This window comes from Nycticebus coucang, chromosome 17 (assembly GCF_027406575.1).
Source record: "Nycticebus coucang isolate mNycCou1 chromosome 17, mNycCou1.pri, whole genome shotgun sequence".
NCBI classification, from domain to species: domain Eukaryota; kingdom Metazoa; phylum Chordata; class Mammalia; order Primates; family Lorisidae; genus Nycticebus; species Nycticebus coucang.
The window spans coordinates 30,885,589-30,907,596 of record NC_069796.1 but is presented as its reverse complement, the minus strand read 5'-3'; the positions used below and the strand labels follow the sequence as shown (position 1 = coordinate 30,907,596).

General features: G+C 36.1%; 1 protein-coding gene and 1 pseudogene across 3 annotated transcripts in view; one reads left to right on the top strand and one right to left on the bottom strand.

Annotated features, from left to right (window-relative positions):
* The window catches only part of KIF3A (kinesin family member 3A), a 58,586-nt gene that overhangs the window by 3,943 nt on the left and 32,635 nt on the right, over positions 1-22,008 (top strand). For all 3 annotated transcript variants that reach the window (XM_053566985.1, XM_053566987.1, XM_053566986.1), the window contains exons 3-8: positions 7,194-7,338; positions 7,664-7,748; positions 17,264-17,369; positions 20,175-20,314; positions 20,709-20,906; positions 21,565-21,739. In XM_053566985.1, coding sequence (XP_053422960.1) covers positions 7,194-7,338; positions 7,664-7,748; positions 17,264-17,369; positions 20,175-20,314; positions 20,709-20,906; positions 21,565-21,739 — 849 coding nt within the window. The remainder of the gene's footprint in view (positions 1-7,193; positions 7,339-7,663; positions 7,749-17,263; positions 17,370-20,174; positions 20,315-20,708; positions 20,907-21,564; positions 21,740-22,008) is intronic.
* LOC128568965 (ATP synthase F(0) complex subunit C1, mitochondrial-like) lies at positions 10,629-11,186 on the bottom strand (annotated as a pseudogene).

The following is a 22,008-nucleotide window of genomic DNA, read 5'->3' as shown; positions in this document are numbered from 1 at the left end:
ATTCCTGTAATTATTAGTCATTTGAATGTCTTCTTTGGTGAAATGTCTATTAAAATACATACTTTGCCCATTTAAAAATGTTGGATGAAATTGAAGAACATTCTCCTTAGTGAAGTATCTCAAGAATGGATAGAAAAGCATCTCATGTACTCAATACTAATTTGAAACTAGTAGATGAACAACTGTAGGCCCACATCAGGGGAAAAACACAATTAAATTCAAGAAGGGAAGAGGGGGAGGCAGGAAGGGGCTTAGTAAGTTCCTACCTAATGGGTACAATGTAGAGGTATATGGCACACCTACTGGGTGAAAAACTCAAATACAACTCAAACTTTTCCTAATAGACACAAACAATGTAACCTAATTGTATATACTCTCATATTAATCTGAAATAATAAAAATATAGAAAATAATAATTTTGTTGGCTATTTTCTTATTCTTTGTATATTCTAGACTGAAATATTTATTTTATTTATTTATTTTATTATTTATTTATTTTGAGACAGAGACTCACTATGTTGCCCTCAGTAGAGTGCTGTAGTGTCACAGCTCATAGCAACCTCAAACTCTTGTGCTTATGCAATTCTCTTGCCTCTTCCAAGTAGCTGGGACTACAGGCACCCGCCACAAGGCTTGGCTGTTTTTCTGTTGCAGTTGTCATTATTGCTTAGCTGGCCCAGGCTGGGTTTGAACCCACCAGCCTCTATGTATGTGGCTGATGCCATAAAACTGTGCTAACAGGCCCGAGCCTAGACTTAAATATTTAATCAGATAATGTGGTTTTTGAATATTTTCTCCTTGTCTCTTCATTTTCTTAATAATGTTTTTTGAAGAGAAGAAATGTGAATTTTTTAAGTTCAGTTTATCAGGTCTTTTATTTTAATAGATCACACTTTTGTTAATACAAATAAGAAATTTTTGTGAAACCCAAAGTCACAAAGATTTTCTATTCTATGTTTTAATCTGGAAATTGAATAATTTTAGGTCTTACATTTAGATCTGTGATCCATTTTGAGTTAACTTTTTTTTTTTGTGGTTTTTGGCTGGGGCTGGGTTTTGAACCCACCACCTCCAGCATATGGGACTGGCACCCTACTCCTTGAGCCACAGGCACCACCTGTGAGTTAACTTTTATATTGGGTAAGGTAAAGGTCTAAGTTATTTTTCTTTCTTCATTTGAAGTACTTTTTTTTTTTGTTGTTGTTGTTCATTTTCTTTCTTCTTTTTTTTTTAGATGTTCTTTCTCTGGCAATGCTCTGTCTCCTTGCTTCCCCAGTAGCGGGGATTACAGACGCCTACCACAACATCTGGCTAGTTTTGATGTTAGTAGAGACGGGGTCTTACTTTGGCTCACTGCTGTTACATACAGGTCTCGAACCTCTGGGCTCAGGCAATCCACCCGCCTCAGCCTCCCACAGTGCTGGGACTACAGGCTGAGCCACCACGCCTGGCCTATTTTTCTTTCTTTCTTGTCTCTTTATTTTTATTTTTTCTTGCCTGTGGATATCTGCTTGTTCCAGCATCATTTGTTGAGCAGACTTAACAAATTAACTCAGCACTTTTGTTCAAAATCAATTTGCTATATTTGTGTGGGCTTATTTCTGCACCATTTATTGTATTTCATGTCTATCCCATCTTGATTACTGTAGCTTTACATTTTGAAATTAGGTAGTATATGTTTTTCAACTTTATTACTCTTTTTCAAAATTGTTTTGGTTTCTGGGTCCTGTGTGTCTTCATTTGAATTTTAGAATCACCTTATCAATTTCCATAAAAAAACCTGCTAGGATTTTGATAGGGATCCTATCAAATTGTTGAATTGTTACTCTGATAATATTGAGTCTTCCAATCCATGAACATTATATCTCTCCCCATTTATATCTTGCTTGATTTTTCTCATCAGTATTTTGTAGCTTTTAGTGTGTAGGTCTTGCACTGCTTTTGATTAATTTAAGCTTAGGTATTTTTGATGCTATTGTGAATAGATTTGTTTTTATAATTTCATTTTTGGATTGTATGTTGCTAATATGTAGAAATATAGTTGATTTCTGGGTGGCACCTGTGGTCAAGTGGGTAGGGCGCCAGCCCCATATGCTATAGGTGGCAGGTTCAAACCCAGCCCTGGCCAAAAAAAGAAATATAGTTGATTTCTTTGGGTAGCTTTTTCATTGAGATAAAATTCAAACAACATAAATTTATTATTCTAACATTCTAACCATCTTACAGTGTGCATTTCATAAATTTTTAGTACATTCACAATATTGCACAACTGTCACCTTTACATATTTTTAGTGCATTTCCAATACCCCCCAAAGAAACCCCATACCCATTAACAGTCACTCCCAATCCACTACCACCCTCCTTCCCCTGACCAAGCAATCATTGGTGTACTTTCTGTATCTATGAGTTTGCCTGTTCTGGACGTTTTCTGTAAATGGAATTATAAAGTATATGGCATTTTGTGAATGACTTCTTTCACTTAACAGTAATGTTTTCAGGTTTCATCTCTATTGTAGCATATATTAGCAATTCATTACCTTTTCTGGATGAATAATAATATTTCATTGTATATATCTATACAAAACCATATTTTGTTTATTAATTGGTGAACATTTGTATTCTACTTTTTAGCTATTATGAATAATGTTGTTTTGAACATTCTTGTGTAAATTTTCGTGTAAACATATATTTTTGTTGCCGTTTGGCCAGGGCTGGGTTTGAACCCATATGGGGCCGGCGCCTTACTCACTGAGTCACAGGCGCTGCCCTATATATTTTTAATTGTCCTGGGTGTATACCTAAGAATGGAATTGCTAAGTCATGCGACAACTTTCTTAATCCTTTGAGGAGCTGCCACATTGTTTTCCACAATAGCTGCATTTTGCATTCCCACTAGCAATATGTGAGATTTCCAGTTTCTTCATAACCTTGCTAACATTTGTTAGTGTCTTTTTGATTACAATCATCCTAGTCAGTTTGAAGTGATACTTCATTATGGTTTGCATTTGATTTTTGTATATTGATCTCGTATCCTGTAACCTTGCTAAATTTAGTTTTTAATTCTAGTAGATTTGTTTTTTTGGTAAATACCTTTAGATTTTCTGTATATAATATTATGATGTCTGAAAATATAGTTTTTGCTTTTTTGTTTCCAATCTTTATATCTTTAATTTATATTTGTCTGATTTCACTGGCTAGAACCTCTACTAAATGTTGAATAGAAGTGGTGTGAGTGGGTATTTGGTCTTGTTCCTGATCTTAGGGAAAATGCATTCATTCTTTGACCAAATAAGTATGATGTTAACTATAGGTTATCACAGACACTTTTTATTAGATTGAGGAAGTTTGCTTCTATTCTTTGCTGAGAGTTTTTTTTAAGGAATGTAGATTGGATTCTGTCAAATGCAGTTTTTTTCTGCACCTATGGAAACCATATTTTTTCGGTAAAAGTTTATTAATATGTTAAATTACATTGATATTTTTTGAGACACAGGATCTCAGGATCTCACTCTGTTGCCCCAGGCTGGAGTGCAGTGCAAGTGGCCCCTTCATAGATCACTGCAGCCTCAAACTTACGCTCACAAGTAGTTGAGACTCCAGGCGTGTGCCACCATGCCCTGCTAATATTTTTATATTTTGTAGAGGCAGGGTCTTGATATGTTGCCCAGAATGGTCTAAAACTCCTGGACTCAAGAGCTCCTCCTGCTCTGGCCTCTCAAATTACTAGGATTACAGGTGTGAGCCTCTGTGCCCAGGCTTAATTGTTTTTTGAATGTGAAATCAGCTTTGCTACTTGGTCATGCTGTATTGTTCTTTTCATACATTGGTGAATTTGATTTACTAAAGTTCTGTTTAAGATGTTCGCATATATGTTCCTGAGGGATATAAGTAGGTAGTTTTCTTGTAATGTCTTTGTCTGCTTCTGGTTTCACAGTAATGCTTATTTTGTAGAATGAGTTGGGATATATTGCCTTCTTTTCAATTTTCTAAAAAAATTGGCTAAATAAATTGGTATTATTTAATCTTTAAATATTTGCTAGAATTCGTCAGTGAAGTCATCTGTGCTTGGCGTTTTCATGGTGGGAAGGTTTTTAACTCTAGGTTCACTTTCTTCAATAGCTACAGGACTATTCAGATTATCTGTTTCTTCTTGAGTGAGTTTTGGTAGTTTGTCTTTCATGGAAGGTTTGTTCTATCTAAATTGTCAAATTTATTAGCAAATGGTTATAGTCCCTTATTATTATTATTATTATTATTATTTTTTTTGCAGTTTTTGGCTGGGGCTGGGTTTGAACCCGCCACCTCTGGCATATGGGGCTGTCACCCTACTCCTTTGAGCCACAGGCACCACCCTGGCCCCTTATTCTTTTATTGGTAATTTATGTCTTCTCTGGCTAGAGGTTTACCAATTTTATTGATATTCTTAGAGACGATCAGCTTTTGGTTTTACTAATTTTCCTATGTTGTTTTTATGTTTTCTATTTCATTTGTTTTTCCTCCGATCTTTATTGTTTCTTTTCTACTACTTACTTTGGGTTTAATTTGCTCTTCTTTTCCTACTTTCTTGAAGTGGAAGCTGAGGTCATTGTTTTAAGGCCTTTCTTTTTTCCTAATGTAGGGGGTTTGATGCTGTAAATTAACCCCTAAGTAGTGTTGTAGTGTAGTAGTTTTTATATACTATTTGTGTTTTCATTTTCATATAGTTCAAAATACTTTCGATTTTCCTCCTTGCTTTGATCCCTGTGTTATTTAGAAATGTGTTTCTTAGTTTACAAATATTTTGAGATTTTTCTAGAGATTCTGTTATTGATTTATAATTTAATCCCATTTTAGTCATAGAACATGCTTTGTATGACTTGAATCTTTTTAAATTTATCGAGACTTGTTTCATGACCCAGAATGTGGTTGGTTATTATTAAATATTTTATGTGTACTTGGAAAGGATGAATATTCTGCTGATGTTGGATAAAATATTCTATAGATTTCCATTAGGTCAATTTGTTTGATAGTGTTATTCAAATTTTATATGTACTTACTTGTTTTCAGCCTACTTAGTCTATCAACTATTGGAGAGGGCTACTGAATTCTCTGACTATATTTTTGGACTTTTTATTTTTTAGTTCTATCAGTTTTTGTTTTGTGTATTTTGAAAACTTGTGAGTAGGTACATAAATGCTTAAGTTTTTATGTTGTCTTGATGAATTAACCTTTTTTTCATTATGAGATTGCTGTCTTTATCCTTGGCAATATTCTTTGTTTTGAAACCTGTTTTATCTGGGGACAGAAAAAATATTTGAAGATGAGTAACAGCTGAAATTTTGCCAAATCTGATGAAAACTACAAACTACAAGAAGCTTAACAAAGTGCAAAGATAGGAAACATGGAGAAAAATATACCAAGGCACATCATGATCAAACCTGTATAAAACCTGTAGTAAAGAAAAAAATCGGGCTGGGTGCAGTGGCCTCTGCCTGTAATCCTAGCACTTCGGGAAGCCAAGGTGGGAGGATTACTTGAGGCCAGGAGTTAGAGCCCATCCTGGGTAACAGTGAGGCCTAGTCTCCAAGAAAATGAAAAAAAAATTAGCCAGGCATGGTGGCTCAGGCCTGTAGTCCTAACTACTGTGGTGGTTGAGGTAGGAGGATGACTTGAGCCTAAGAATTTGAAGTTGCGGTGAGCCATGATGATGCCCCTGTACTCTAGCCCTGGCAACAGAGCAAGACCTTGTCTTAAAAAATGAAAAAATCTTGGCTCGGCACCTGTAGCACAGTGGCTAGAGCGTCAGCCACATACACCAGAGCTGGAGGGTTCCAACCCAGCCCAGGCCTGCCAAACAACAATGATAACTACCACCAAAAAAATAGCTGGGTGTTGTGACAGGCGCCTGTAGGTCCAGCTACTTGGGAGGCTGAGGCAAGAGAATCACTTACGCCCAAGAGTTTGAGGTTGCTGTGAGCTGTGACGCCACAGCACTCTACTGAGGGTGATATAGTGAGACTCTATCTCAAAAAAAAAAAAAAAAAATCTTAAAAAGCAACCAGAGAAAGAAAGGCATGTTGTATATAGAAGAACAATGATAAGGATGAAAGCAGATTTCTAGTTAGAATTAATGCAAGTGAGAAGAGAGTAGCATATCATCTTTAAAGTACAGAAAGAAGAAACCATCAACCTATAATCCTATATCCAGTGAAAATATCTTTTAAAAACAAAGGTGAAATAAATGCTTTTGTAGACCACAAACACTGAAAGACTTCATTACCAGTAGACCTGGACTAGAAGAAATATTTTTCAGGAAGAAGGAAATTAATAGATGGGAGTATGAATCTGCATAAAGGAAAGAAAAGAAGATAGTAAACTTTAAAATAAACCAATAGAAACAATCCAGAGAGAAAATAGAAAACCAGCCCAGTGCCCTGGCGCACACCTGTAATCCCAGCACTTTGGAGGCTGAGATGGGAGGATTGATGAGGCCAGAAATTTACGACCATCCTGGGCAACATATTATTGAGACCTCATCTTAGCAAAAAATTAAACAATTACGCAAGTGTGGTTGGTATCTTATACATGTATGTAGTCCTAGCTACTTGGGAGGTTGAGCTGGGAGAATTGCTTGAGCTCAGGAGTTTGAGGTTAGAGGAAGCATGATCATAGCTTACTGTAATCTCAAACTTTACATGCATTTTTTTCCATTGTCATGCCAATTCTAAGAAATAGGTACTATTTATATTTCTATAATTTATTTAGGGAAACAGGCTTTGAGTGGTTAAGTTGCTTGCTCAATGTCATGTATATTAAGCTGCCTGAAATACTCCTACTGCTCATTGATGCTCTGTTCTGATTTTGTTTTTTGTTTTCTATTTTTCTTTTTAATAAGAGACAGGGTTTTGAGCTGCAGCCCAGGCTGTAGTGCTTCACCCTTGGAAAATTTTTTTATTTCTTACATTTAAGGCTTGGGATATTTTATATTAATAATTTGGAATGTCTCATTGACTTTGGTGCTTTAACAGTGCTTTGTTCATAGGGCACAGAGTACATATTACAGTTGTAAAGGTACAACTGTATGATAGTAAAGGTGAAATTTGTGCTAGAATAATTTTCAAATCCAGGGAAGAAATTATATCAGTGTCAAAGGAATTAATTTTAAGAGCTATTTTTCACTCCAAAAAGTGACTGATTCTCTTCCTCATTTTCAGGAACTATTTTTGCATATGGACAAACTGGAACAGGCAAAACTTTTACCATGGAAGGTGTTCGAGCTGTTCCTGAACTTAGAGGAATAATTCCCAATTCATTTGCTCACATATTTGGTCATATTGCAAAAGCAGAGGGTGACACAAGGTAAAGGAGAATTCTTTGATTTTCTAATATTGAGAAGTACAAATGCAGGAAACACATTTTAAAACTGTTCTTATATGTGAAACTTAGTAAATGTAGAATGTAAATGTCTTAACACAATAACTAAGAAAATGCCAGGAAGGCTATGTTAACTAGTGTGATGAAAATGTGTCAAACAGTCTATAAAACCAGTGCATGGTGCCCCATGATTGCATTAATGTACACAGCTATGATTTAATAATAAAAATAAATAAATAAATACAAAAACTGTTCTTATGAATAAATATTTCCCTGTCTTTTATGTTTTAAAATGTTATTTTATTTATAGATTTTTGGTTCGTGTGTCTTATTTGGAAATATATAATGAAGAAGTTCGTGACCTTTTGGGCAAGGATCAGACACAAAGGTTAGAGGTAAGGATAATTGAAATTGAATACTTCCCAAAGCAACAGAATGTTTACTATATTAAGGTCCTTTTTGTACAAAAAGTTCTTTTAGGGCAGCGCCTGTGGCTCAGTCGGTAAGGTGCTGGCCCCATATACCGAGGGTGGCGGGTTCAAGCCCGGCCCCGGCCAAACTGCAACCAAAAAATAGCCGGGCATTGTGGCAGGCGCCTGTAGTCCCAGCTACTCGGGAGGCTGAGGCAAGAGAATCGCTTAAGCCCAGGAGTTGGAGGTTGCTGTGAGCTGTGTGAGGCCACGGCTCTCTACCGAGGGCCATAAAGTGAGACTCTGTCTCTACAAAAAAAAAAAAAAGTTCTTTTAATATTTTAAGTAACTTTGTACTTTTATACTTTCATACATGTGTAGACATATCTGGGGGTAAATAAGTGAAGCAGGATTGCTGAGTCAGGTGGTGTAAATTTGATAGAGATTGCCAAATGTGTTAGTATTTTAAGATACGAGAAACAACAAGAAAAGGTTCACCTTTAAAATACTAATATTGGAATTTTGGTTGGAGTTGCATTATTTACTAATCAGAAAGTAGTGTCTTTAGAATGACAGCAGCCAGCATTGCTGAGCTCATACAATGTGGTATAGGCATTCAGTGCAGTACCTGGGAGTTGGTGGTAAGAGTAAATACTTCATTTCATTTACTCTTCCCAGTAGTTATTCAGTGCTGAATTAATGTATCAGTAATGTCAGTAATTAAGTATTGAATTACTGAATTGTCAGTAAAACTGATAGGGAATCTGAAATTTAGAGGGGTTTCATGATTTGCTCAAGATCATATAGCAAGTGATCCTTAATTCAGGATTAAGGATTATGCTAAGGATCCTATTCTTAGCTTGAATTCTGGTTCTGACCTTGGGCCAGTGTCTTCACTTCCATAAGCCTTAAATTTTGTAATATAAAAATGGAAATAATAATGGTATTTACTTTATAGGATTATGGCCAACATTAAGAAATTAAAGCAAAGTGTTTAAATCAGTGCCTAACAAAATAATAAATGTTAGCTTGATTTTTTTTTCTTTTTAGGTTTACTATATAAACTGAGTTTTTGGAGCAGTATATTATAACATTAGGGATTTTTTGTGCTTTTTGGACCTTAATGAATGTTTATTCTGTAATGATAACATGTGTACAGCAAATTTAGAAACAAATTTCTTTGTTTTTAGTTGTCATCTTTTGTTTTGATGGATGCTTTGTTAATTCTATACTTTTATCTTTTGAAAGTTTATTATTTTATCATGCACATTCTAGGGAAAAATCATTTGGAAAGAACACTTCCATTTTTATACCAGTGTTTATAGATCAGATTTATCCTCAGGAACATTCTTATCATTAGTTCTCAACCCTGGTAGACCCAATGCGCCTCCCTCTCTCCCCCTTTTTTAGAGAGAGGGTCTTTCTCTGTCACCCGGTCAGTGGTGCAATAGTAGCTCACTGCAGCCTCAAACTCCTAAGCACGAGCCATCTTCCTGCATCTGCTTCTTGAGTAGCTAAGACTAGGAGGTGCATGCCACTACTACTAGGCCTGGCTGACTTTTCTATTTTTTGTAGAGATGAGGGAATTGCTGTGTTGCTCAGGCAACTCTCAAACTCCTGGCCTCAAGCATTCCTGCTTTGTTAGGCTCCAAAAGTGCTAAGATTACAGGTGTGAGCCGCTGTGCCTGGTCTCATTGTCCCTTTTTCATAACATGTATTTTGTAATGTTCCTTTGACTGTCCTGAAATGAAATTCATAAATGATAAAATCTACTTATATGCAATTAAAAAATCAGTATATGGCTCTACTACAATACAAAGGAGAATAAAACTAATTAAAAAAAAATAAAATACTGGTATTTCAGTATGTAAATGCTTAGATGTGACCACACTCAAAATGAAATAGAGGCCTTAATTATAAGAACTGCCAATGCAGAGGGTTATAGGTATGTAATATTGGTGACCTGAACAGCTTGATTGGTTTTATTGTCAATAATATGGTCTTTTAAAATAGTTACCAGCTCTTGGTAGAATTCTGAGCAAAATGAAGCACAATTCTTTCCTCAGTTTGCTTATATTTCTGTATTATATTATTGCTATTACCATGAAAAAGCACTGTCTTTATATGGAAATAAAGTTATATATAGATAGACCCAGATATATTTATTTGGGTCTTGACTCAGATAATTATAGTTTTTTCACCCATGTGAATAGCTGGAAAGACTTTTTTTTTTTTTTTTTTTTTTTTTTAAAGACAGAGTCTTACTATGTCACCCTCGGTAGAGTGCAGGGGTGTCACAGCTCACAGCAACCTCAAACTTTTGGGCCTAAGTGATTCTCTCGCTTTAGCCTCCCAAGTAGCTGGGACTACAGGCACCCGCCACAACGCCTAGCTATTTTTTGGTTGTTGTTGTCATTGTTGTTTGACAGGCCTGGGCTGGGTTCAAACCTGCCAGCTCCTGTGTATGTGGCTGGCGCCCTAGCTGCTGATCTACAGGTGCCGAGCCACTGGAAAGACTTTCAAAATAGCAAGGGATAGTTCTTTATTGGGCTAGCTATCCCGCCCATTTCAGGATGTTTAATATCCCTTGTCCCTGCTTATATGCTAATAGTGTCCTCAACTGAACTAGAAACTCCTCCACAAATTTCTAAATTTCTCAACATTCTAGGGCAGAGAAGTAACTGCCCCTATTGAAATTCATTCTTAAAAATTGTATTCATTATAGAAATTAAATTCATATGTTTATGATAAAAATTCTTTGCTAGCAATACTATCCCTTTTTTAACTTTACAAATTTAGCGTCATATTTTATTTTTTCATCTTTCATATTTAATCAGTGAATTTTTTTTTTTTTTTGAGTTTAGAGAAACTTGTGTTTAATGGTAAAGCTTAGCACACCCCAGCACCAGGAATGGCATGGAGTCCCAGCAGCAGGGACAGGTAGGTGACCCTCATGGAGCCTCACGTAGCGAACAGGATGAGGAAGGCAACCATCAAACAGAAGAGCCGCATGGCCTCAGAGAGGGCAAAGTCCAGAATGACACAGGAGAAGAGCTGCTATTTGAGAGACAGGTTCCTGGCATAGCCAATGATAAAGCTGCCAAACACCATTCCAATGCCAGCCCCTGAACCAGCCACACCCAACTGTGGCTTCCCCAGCACCAATAAACTTGGCTGCTTTGTCAATGTCCCAGGAGACAACACTGGTCTGGAACTCCCTTTGGGCTACCTAGAGTGGGGAGCTGTTGTGGGAAGGCTGTTTAGACAAATTCTCTGGCCTATTCAGGAAGGAGGCAGACATAGGTCTGATTAGACCCCTGGTACAGCAGCGGATCAGAGTCAGCAAAATGAGCAGTGCTGTGGTGGTCTGCATTTTTTCAGTCTGCACTCCCTTGGCCCTGCAGCCCCTGCTCAGCCAACACTGTTTGCGCTGCTCAAGGTGACTGACCTTAATCAGTGAATTTTGAATTAATATGGTGATTGGGTAAGACCTTAGAGTTTATTAAAATCAGTAGTTCACAGACTGATGTCAGTTTGAAGTACATTTTGCAGTGAGATGAACACAAACAGTGAGAGAAGTGCTTAAAAACTTTCATAGCAATTTTACATCTCCATGGCATACAAGATTTTTGTATTTCATAAAATTATCAGTAGGACATGTACACATTGTTGTTTATCATTTTTGAGAATCATTGACATAGACCAATAATTTTTAAACCTCTTTAAAGTGTAAAGCATTTTTTTTTTTTTTGAGACAGTTCACTATGTTGCCCTCGGTAGAGTGCCCTGGCATCACAGCTTACGGCAAGCTCGTACTCTTGGGGTTAAGCCTCCCAAGTAGCGGGGACTACAGGTGCCTGCCACAATGCCAGGCTATTTTTGTTGTTGTTGTTGCAGTTGTCATTGTTGTTTAGCAGGCCCAGGTCGGGTTCGAACCCACCTGCCTTGGTGTATGTGGCCGGCACCCTAAGCACTGAGCCACGGGCACCGAGCCAAAAGTGTAAAGCATTTAAACACTTTTTTTTTTTTTTGGAGACAGAGTTTCACTATGTCACCCTTTGTAGAGTGCGGTTGCATCACAGCTCACAGCAACCTCCAACTCTTGGGCTTAAACAATTCTCTCGCCTCAGCCTAGGTGCCTGCCTCAGTGCCCAGCTACTTTGTTGTCGTCGTTATTGTTGTTTAGCAGGCCCAGGCTCGGTGTGAGCCCACAAGCCCTGGTGCATGTGGCTGGCACCCCAACCACTGAGCTACGGGCATCGAGCCCAAACACTTTCATCATGAAATCTTTCCCCAGTCCAACATCATCAAGAGTTTTCCCCACACTTTTTTCTAAGATTTTTATTGTTTCGTGCCTTAGATTTCAGTCTCTTGTCCATCTTGAGTCAATTTTTGTAAGGAGGGAAAGGTGTGGGTTGAGTTTCAGTGTTTTACATGTGATTATCCAGTTCTCCCAGCACCATTTGTTGAATAGAGATCTGCTTTTGTTTGGTTTAATCAAAGATCAGATGGCAAGCCAAGACTGGTTTCATCTCTTGGTTTTCTATTCTGTTCCATATGTCTATGTCTCTATTTTTGTGCCAGTACCATGCTGTTTTGATTATTGTGGATGTGATATAGCTTGAAGTCTGGGAGGGTGATGTCTCTGACTTTGTTTTTATTACTAAGAATAGCCTTAGCTATACGGGTTCTTTCCTGGTTCCATACAAAATGTAGTACTATTTTTTCCAGTTCTTCAAAATATGTTGGTATTTTAATTGGGATTGCATCGAATCTGTACCCAAATTACTTTGGGTAGAATAGACATTTTGACAATGTTGATTCTTCCTGGCTAAGAGCATGTTATGTTCTTCCATTTGTTAATGTCTTCCGCAGTTTCTTTTCTTTGGGTTTCATAATTCTCTTTGAAAAGATCTTTCACCTCTTTTGTTAGGTATATTCCTAAATATTTCATTTTCTTTGAAGCTACTATGAAGGGAATTGTGTCCTTGCTTTGTTTCTTAACTTGGCTGTCACTGCCATATACAAAGGCTACTGATTTGTGGACATTGATTTTTTTTTTGAAATAGAGTCTCAAGCTGTCGCCCTGGGTAGACTGCTGTGGCATCATAGCTCACAGCAACCTCAAACTCTTGGGCTCAAGCGATTCTCTTGCTTCAGCCACCCAAGTAGCTGGGACCACAGGAGCCCACCACAATGCCCAGCTATGTGGACCTTGATTTTATACCCTGAGACATTACTGTATTTTCTGATGACTTCCAGGAGTTTTGTGGTTGAGTCTCTGGGGTTTTCTAAGTATAAGATCATATCATCAGCAAAGAGTGAGAGTTTGATCTCCTCTGCCCTCATTTGGATGCCCTTTATAGCCTTCTCTTGCCTGATTGCACTGGCTAGAACTTTCAGAACTATGTTGAATAATATTGGCAATAGTGGACATTCTTGTCTGGTTCCAGTTCTAAGTGGGAAGTTTTTAGTTTTATACTGTTCAGTATGATATTAGCTGTGGGTTTGTCATAGATGGCTCAATTAGCTTAAGAAATGTGCCACCTATGCCTATTTTCTTAAGTGTTCTTGTTAGAAAAGGATGCTGAATTTTGTCAAATGCTTTTTCTGCATGTATTGAAAGGATCACATGGTCTTTGTCTTTGTTTTTATTGATATGGTATATTATATTTATGGATTTGCATATGTTAAACCAACCTTGCATCCCTTGGATGAAGTCTTCTTGATCGTGATGTATAATTTTTTTTTTTACATATACATGTGTTTATTAGGTTTCCATTTTTTTGCCTTCACAAAATTAAAAAGGCTTAAAATTTAATAACAATAACAATGTTTAAGATAAGGACTAGAAACAAAAACCTTGTAGTAGAGAATGAACGAACATAAATACATTCAGAAAAGGAATCAGACAATTGCTACATCAAAATATTAAGCAATAATAATAATACAAATAAGGTAACATTCACATTGTCAAATAAGAGTATGTCTATTATAGAATGCTTTGAGATTCAGTATGGAGTCATCAGTTAACTTCTTGTTTATTTTTTAAGTCTCAAAAAGTAGACAACTAATATTTATAAATAAAAGCAAAAGATAATTTTGAATGGAAGATCATGCCAAATCTTATAGACAATAGAAAAAGAAGAAATACTTCAAAATCATTCTACTTGATCTGGGTACACCTGATATTAAAATTGGAGAAAACATATTATTATAAAGGGGAAATTATAAACATATATCTAAATGAGTATGCAATATCCTAAACAACATATTAACAAGTTGAATTAAAAATTAATGTTTAAGTAATGTACTTTGGTCAAAATTAAATCTAATTCATGTGAGAATTAGTCACTATTTTCTTTTTTTTTGATGTATAATTTTTTTAATGAGTAGCTGCAATCTATTAGCTAGGATTTTGTTGAGTATTTTTGCATTCATATTCATTAGTGAAATTGGTCTGTAGTTCTCCTTTTTAGTTCAGTGGCCTTTTGCAACAACAAAAATTAACAAATGGGACTTAATTTAGCTGAAAAGCTTTTGCTAAGGACACAACAAAGCAAAAAGACAACCTTCAGAATGTGAAAAGATATTTGCAGGGTATCAATATGACAAAGAGTTGATAACTAGAATCTATAGAGAACTCAAATTAATCAACAGAAAAAAGTAAACAATCCCATCTACCTCTGGGCAAGAGATATGAACAGAACCTTTTCTGACGAAGACAGATGAATGGCTAACAAACATTTGAAAAAATGCTCATCGTCCCTAATTATCAGAGAAATGCAAATCAAAGCTATCCTGAGATATCAGCTAACCCCAGTGAGAATAGCCCACATCACAAAGTCTCAAAGCTGCAAATGCTGGAGTGGATGTGGAGAGAAGGGAACACTTTCACACTGCTGGTGGGACTGCAAACTAATATAACCTTTTTGGAAGGAAGTATGGAGAATCCTCGAAGATCTCAAGCTAGACCTCCCATTTGATCCTGCAATCCCATTACTAGGCATCTACCCAGAAGAAAAAAATCATTTTCTCATAAGGACAATTGCACTAGACTATTTATTAAAGCTTAATTTACAATTGCCAAAACATGGAAACAGCCTAAATGCCCACCGACCCAGGAATGGATTAACAAGCTGTGGTATATGTTTACCATGGAGACTTTACATCTTTTGTATTAACTTGGATGGAGGTGGAACACATTCTTCTTAGTAAAGCATCACAGGAATGGAGACGCAAGAATCTAATGTACTCAATTCTAATATGAAGACAGTAGATGATCTAATACAAGGGATGGGATAGGGGAATAAGGGATGGGGGAGAGGGGTGAAGGGAGGGGGATGGGGGGTCATGGTGTATGGTGTACTTCTTAGGGGCAGGACAATTACAAGAGGGACTGTACCTAACAACTGCAATCAGTGTAACCTAACTCTTTGTACTCTCAATGAAGCCAACCCCCTACTCCCCCCCAAAAAAAACTAAAAGAAAAAACAACCCACTTTCATCAGACCAAACCTTTGTGGAAGCTTATTGTGCAAATTTCATGAAAGTGAAGGTCTTTCTAGAATTTCTCTGGGCCTGAAGAACCCTAAACTTCCACATGGCCCCTTCAGTGCTACTGTTGTGGACATCTACAGCTTTTCAGAGCACAGTCTTAAAACCCACAGTTATAGAGAGCAGCACATTGCTAATAAAATAGGGGCTTTATATCCCATGACAGAAAGGATGATTTTTCTCTTTTTTTTTTCGAGACAGAGTCTTGCTATGTCACCCTTGATAGAGTGCTGTAGCATCACAGCTCACAGCAACCTCAAACTCTTGGGCTTAAGCGATTGTCTTGCCTCAGCCTCTCAAGTAGCTGGGACTACAGGCACCGGCCACAATGCCTGGCTATCTTTCTGTTGCAGTTGTCATTGTTGCTTAGCTGGCCCCGGCTGAGTTCGAACCCACCAGCCTTGGTGTATGTCAGGCGTCCTCAAACTTTTTAAACAAGGGGCCAATTCACTGTCCCTCAGACCGTTGGAGGGCCAGACTATAGTTAAAAAAAACCACTATGACCAAATTCCTATGCACACTGTACATATCTTATTTTGAAGTAAAAAAACAAAATGGGAACAAATACAATCACACCGCTTCATGTGCCCCGCGGGCCGCAGTTTGAGGACCCCTGGTGTATGTGGCTGACACCGTAACCACTATGCTACGGGCGCTGAGCCAGGATGATTTTTCTTAATTTGTAAATATATCTTATGAAACACAGACAAACACAAATCCCAACTAGATTGAAAATAATCACAGAGAATGTCATGTCTGTTCTTGTGACTTTTGTCTCTGGAATTGTTTTTCAAAGTTTTTTTGTCTTCTATGTCTGTGAGGTCTTAATACCCATGGAATGGCTCCCCCCCTGGCAGCCACAGACTTCTGCCTCAATTTCATTTTATTCTGGGCTTGTGGAGGTGATTCCTTGGGCCCTCCATAGTGAATTTTGTGTATTTAGCACCACTTGTATTTTAGGTAAAACCATCCTAAATGCATTCTTTAAATTTGGTAAAAGTTCTTATAACTCACAGAAAGATAGTATTTTGACATAGATACCGTAAAGCTGATTATTTCACTCAGCTGCTTGAAATTCTCTAAATTACTGTTAGCAAAAAGACCAGTAACCAAGGCCGGGTATGGTGGCTCATGCCTGTAATCCCAGCACTCCGGGAGGCTGAGGCAGGTGGATTGCTTGAGCTCATGAGTTTGAGACCAGTCTGAGCAACAGCAAGACCCTGTCTCTAAAAAATAGCTGGGCATTGTGGCAGGCACCTGTAATCCCAGTTACCTGAAAAGCTAAGGCAAGAAGATTGCTTCAGCCCAAGAGTTGGAGGTTGCTTTGAGCTATGATGCCATGGCACTTGACTGAGGGCAAGTCAATAAATTAAGACTCTGTCTCAAAAATAAAAAACAAAGAGCAGTAACCATTCTTAAATTGTCTCTGCCTGTCTGTACAAGTAAATATTATACCTATTTCCTGCTCTCTCCAGCTATCCTGTCTTTTTTGTTTTGTTTTTTTATTTTTTAAAGTGCCTAGTTTTTTCTAATTTCAGGATCTTAGCGCATATTCTCCTCCTCTTACCACAACCCAGACTATTTATCTCATATTTCTTCTTCTAGTTTTAGCTTAAACATTATCTTGGGGAAACTTAGCTTATCTTTACTTTACTACCTTAGTATTCTGTAATATATTCCCATACTGTCCTGTACTTTTTCTTCATGGCATCATCACAACAAATAAAATAATTTTTGTGTGTAATAATTCATTTGTGTGTTCTCCCTCTAGATAGTCACCTTTGTGAGTGTCGGGACTGTGTCCATCTTACTGTATCCCACCATTACTGGGATACACCATTACTGTATCCCACCATCTAGTAAAGTGTCTAACACATGGTGGATGCTTAGTAAAAATTTTGCGAGAGTTATTGATATAAATGTAAAGTCTTATTTTTTTTTAGGTTAAAGAAAGACCTGATGTGGGAGTTTATATCAAAGATTTATCAGCTTATGTGGTAAATAATGCTGATGATATGGATAGAATTATGACACTAGGCCACAAAAACCGTAAGTGCCCTTAATTGTGATTAAACATTTGTGTGTTGAGTCGGATGGTTTAAAACAAAACTGGTATGATGTTTTACCCTGAAAAGACTGGATTTTTAGATTTCTTAAAAACCATTCCCCTTTGATTATTTACTATGTAGCAAGCCTATATAAATGAAAAAATATCACAGATCATTTTCCATGTTGACCAAAATTTTGTGTCCTTTTAATAATGGTAATCCTTGAAACTCTCCTGTAGCTGTTCCTTGTTAACTATAATAATATCGATAACATTTATTGAGCACTTAGTGAGTGGAAAGTGCTTGTGTTAAGTACTTTATAAGAATGATCTATTTTAATTCTTATAAGAGACTATGATGCTATAACATTCCTACTTTAGGAATGAAGAAACTGAGACTTAGTTAAAGTAATCTGTATAAGGTAGGACTTCATGTAACCTCTTAGTGGTAGAATGAGTGTTAAGACCTATACCATTAGTCTGCATTAACCAGGAACTGTACTGCCTCCATTTTGCTGACAAGAAAAACAACATAAATTTTAAAAATTGCATTGTTTTTAGTAACTTTTTTCTAAGTTTTCATCTAAAGAGTAAGAAAGTTAATCAATAACTAATATATACGTGTCCTTGAAATAGTTCAAGTAATGTTATTAATAGTAATTAGAAATTGGGCGGCGCCTGTGGCTCAGTTGGTAAGGTGCCGGCCCCATATACTGAGGGTGGTGGGTTCAAACCCGGCCCTGGCCAAACTGCAACCAAAAAATAGCCGGGCGTTGTGGCGGGCGCCTGTAATCCCAGCTACTCGGGAGGCTGAGGCAAGAGAATCGCTTAAGCCCAGGAGTTGGAGGTTGCTGTGAGCTGTGTGAGGCCACGGCACTCTACCGAGGGCCATAAAGTGAGACTCTGTCTCTATAAAAAAAAAAAAAAAAAAATAGTAATTAGAAATTAAAAGATAAAAAATAGGAAATTAAATTTTTGAAACTTTTTATGACTTGACTATTGATTTATCAAACTCAAGGAAATTAAAGAAAAAATTTGAAAATTCATTACATTCTTATAAACTAAGTAATAGAAAGACAGAGACAGACTAATAAGAAAAAGACCAAATCTTAGAAAAATCAGCAAAAGATATGGATGTTATTCGTGGAAGATACACTCCTTAATACCGTCTGTATGTGCACAGATGTGTGTATATTTTTAGGGAGCGCATGCTTGTCTTCTTTCTTTTTTAGTCAGATAACAGCATACTCTTATTCACTCAATAATATTATCGTGGAGATCATTTCACATGAACATATATTAGCACATATATAGACATTTAAAAATAATTATATAGTATTTCATTGGATAGATATATCATTATTAATCTTTTATTGATGTACTTTGGGGTTGTTTTCAATTTTGCTATTATGAGCAATACTACAGTAAATATTCTTGTACACGAGTTTATACGTATGCGGGCATATTTATAGGACAAATTGTTTTCATACTCTTTGAAAAAACGAACATTTGCTTTTCTTTTTTCAAAATAAATATTGTAAAGGTGTTTTTTGTTTCCATTATGTGATATGTTAGTAAGTTAGAAATTGAGTCTATTTGGTTGCTATTAGCTATTTCCTCCTAGGGATTGTAAAGTTGAACGTAAGTCGCTTTAAGCAGCATGTCTGTTACATTGCGCTTTATTTTTATAACTAGAAATACAGAAAAATCACAATCATAAATAGCATACTTTACTTACATTACAAAAACAACAGGTATTAAAATATTAAGTATGTTTTTTTCAAAAAAATTTCTTTCTCGTCTCTAATTGAAAAACACTGCCAACAGTGTGGTATGATAATCCACATACCTATGAAACTGTTCCTATCCTTTGACCTCATAATTTCAGTTTGGAAAATATATTCCATGGAAATAACCCCAAAGAGAAGGAAGGGAGCTTTTGAAAGATGCTCACTTTTGAAAGATGCTTAGTATCACTTATGAGAGTCTTAAATAGCAAACAGTCCCAAATGTTTTATAGTAAGGGAATAGCAAAAAAAATTTCAGTAAAATTTTTAAGGTATTTTAACATGGAACTATATATAGGAAATAATGTTAAGTGGAAAAAAAGATAAATAAGGACCAAAGATTGTCCTCTGTGAAAATATGTATGTGTATCACTACTGATCAGATGATTTGAAGTGGTATCAAATTTAATAGCTCTCTATATTTTTGGAAAAAAATTCATAATTTGATTTAAAAAAATTAAAAAGTATATATCAAATCACAAATCCTTGCATTTTCTTTCACTAATTTTTCATCATTAGGCTTTTCTTTATCAGTGCAATTTACATTCTAGTTGTCTGACTTTTAATGTAGTTATATTCTAATAAAGAATACCCTTTTAATGTTTAACTTATAAAATCAAAGTTTGCATAGAGAAGTACTGTGTAGTCATGTGGTTTAGATGCCCAGAACATAATTCTTTTTGGATATAGCCGAATCAGCGTAATTTTTCCAAAATTTTAACAATGTATTTTTTTAGTGTAAATTAGTTAATTTTTTAGGCAATAATACTTGGGATTGAAATTATTTAGTGCTAAAATTATGTCTTTAGTATGAGAAACATTACCAGTTATTTTGGTATCAACATAAAGTGTAAGAAATTTTATATAATAGCTAAGTATACATTCGTGTTTTTGTGGTTTGGCGATGTTCTCTGGCCACTGACAGTGACAAAATTAGGCATCTTAGAGTGTTCTGGATATTTAATTATTTTTAAAGGCATTCTGTATACCACTTCTAAATGGTTTCCTTCTTTATTAAAGGTTCTGTTGGTGCAACTAATATGAATGAACATAGTTCCCGTTCTCACGCCATCTTTACTATTACTATAGAATGCAGTGAGAAGGGTGTTGATGGGAATATGCATGTCAGGATGGGGAAGCTCCACCTTGTAGATCTTGCTGTAAGTAATAGGATACTACTTAAGGAATACTCTTGTATTTCATAAATTATTAAGAATTAAAGTGAAAGGTATGATTTACATATGATTTTTAAGTTGTTACTTGTGTGTGTTTAATTTATTATTTATTATGGAATATTTCAAAGGCGTACAAAAGTAGATGGAATAGTACAATGATCCCCCATTCACCTATCACACAACTTTAAGAAGTATTGGCTCATGGCTAATCTTGCTTCATCTACTCTTACCTACTTCTTACCTTCCTATATTATTTTGATGTGAATTTCAGATAATGTATCAGATTTTTCTTACTGTTGAGTTACTGTTTTTAAAACCTTGGGTAGGACAGTCTGTATTTTTTAATTTTAGCTTTACTTTTATCTCTACTTATTGCTAGGGTTCAGAAAGACAAGCAAAAACTGGAGCTACTGGACAACGCCTAAAGGAAGCTACAAAAATCAATCTTTCGCTTTCCACCCTTGGTAATGTAATTTCTGCCTTGGTCGATGGAAAAAGCACTCATGTGCCTTATCGCAACTCTAAGTTGACACGTCTTCTTCAGGATTCTTTAGGAGGAAATTCAAAAACCATGATGGTAAGACTTAATTGGTGGTATACTTAAACATCAGACAAATTTAAGATTCCAATTTATGCCAATATTTGACATGTATAACATTTAAAAAACTATTGATTATTTTACTTTTTAAAATGTGTGGCTGTCCTTGCTGTAGTATATCATATGCATTAGCCCACAGCAGTGTCATTTGGAAACACATGTGGTTGACACTTTCTTTTTCAAGAAAGCTAGGGTGCATATGTGCTCCAAAAATTTTTTTTAAATTTTAATTTTAATTTATATATGTATATATATTTTTTGTTTTGTTTTGTTTCTGAGACAGAGTCAGCCTGGGTAGAGTGCTGTGGTGTCATAGCTATCATAGCTCTCAGTAACCTCAAACTCTTGGGCTTGAGTGATCCTCTTGCCTCAGCCTCCCAAGTAGCTGGGACTAAAGGTGCCCGCTACAAAGCCTGGCTAGTTTTCTATTTTCAGTAGAAATGGGGTCTTGCTCTTTCTTGCTCAGGCTGGTCTCAAACTCCTGAGCTCAAGGGATCCACCTGCCTCAGCTTCCCGGAGTGCTGGGATTAGAGGCATGAGCCACTGCACCTGGCCTCCAAATTTTTTTAAATATATTTTTAATGGCAGCATTAATTTTAACTGTGTCAAGTGTAAATTTTTTTTTCTAATTCAACAGTGTGCAAATATTGGGCCAGCAGATTACAATTATGATGAAACTATCAGTACATTACGGTATGCTAACCGTGCTAAGAATATTAAAAATAAAGCTAGAATTAATGAAGATCCAAAGGATGCTCTGCTTCGTCAGTTTCAGAAAGAAATAGAAGAACTGAAAAAAAAGCTTGAAGAAGGTAACTTTTTCTCAAAATATTAATCTTTCTGTTGACTAAAAATATGTTTAATCCCTAAATGTCCTAACAAAGACCACCTATTAAATGGGATTTTTTTGTGCCTCTGATATTGGTAGTTAAAAGAATATTTCTGGAAAGTAACTTGGTACTTTAGCATTTTCATATTAAGCTTCAGTTAAATTACATAATATTGGTGTGTGTGGTTTTTAAAAAAATTAACTTAAACCGCCATCCTTATTCCCATGACCTTTTATAGATTTCACATGTCT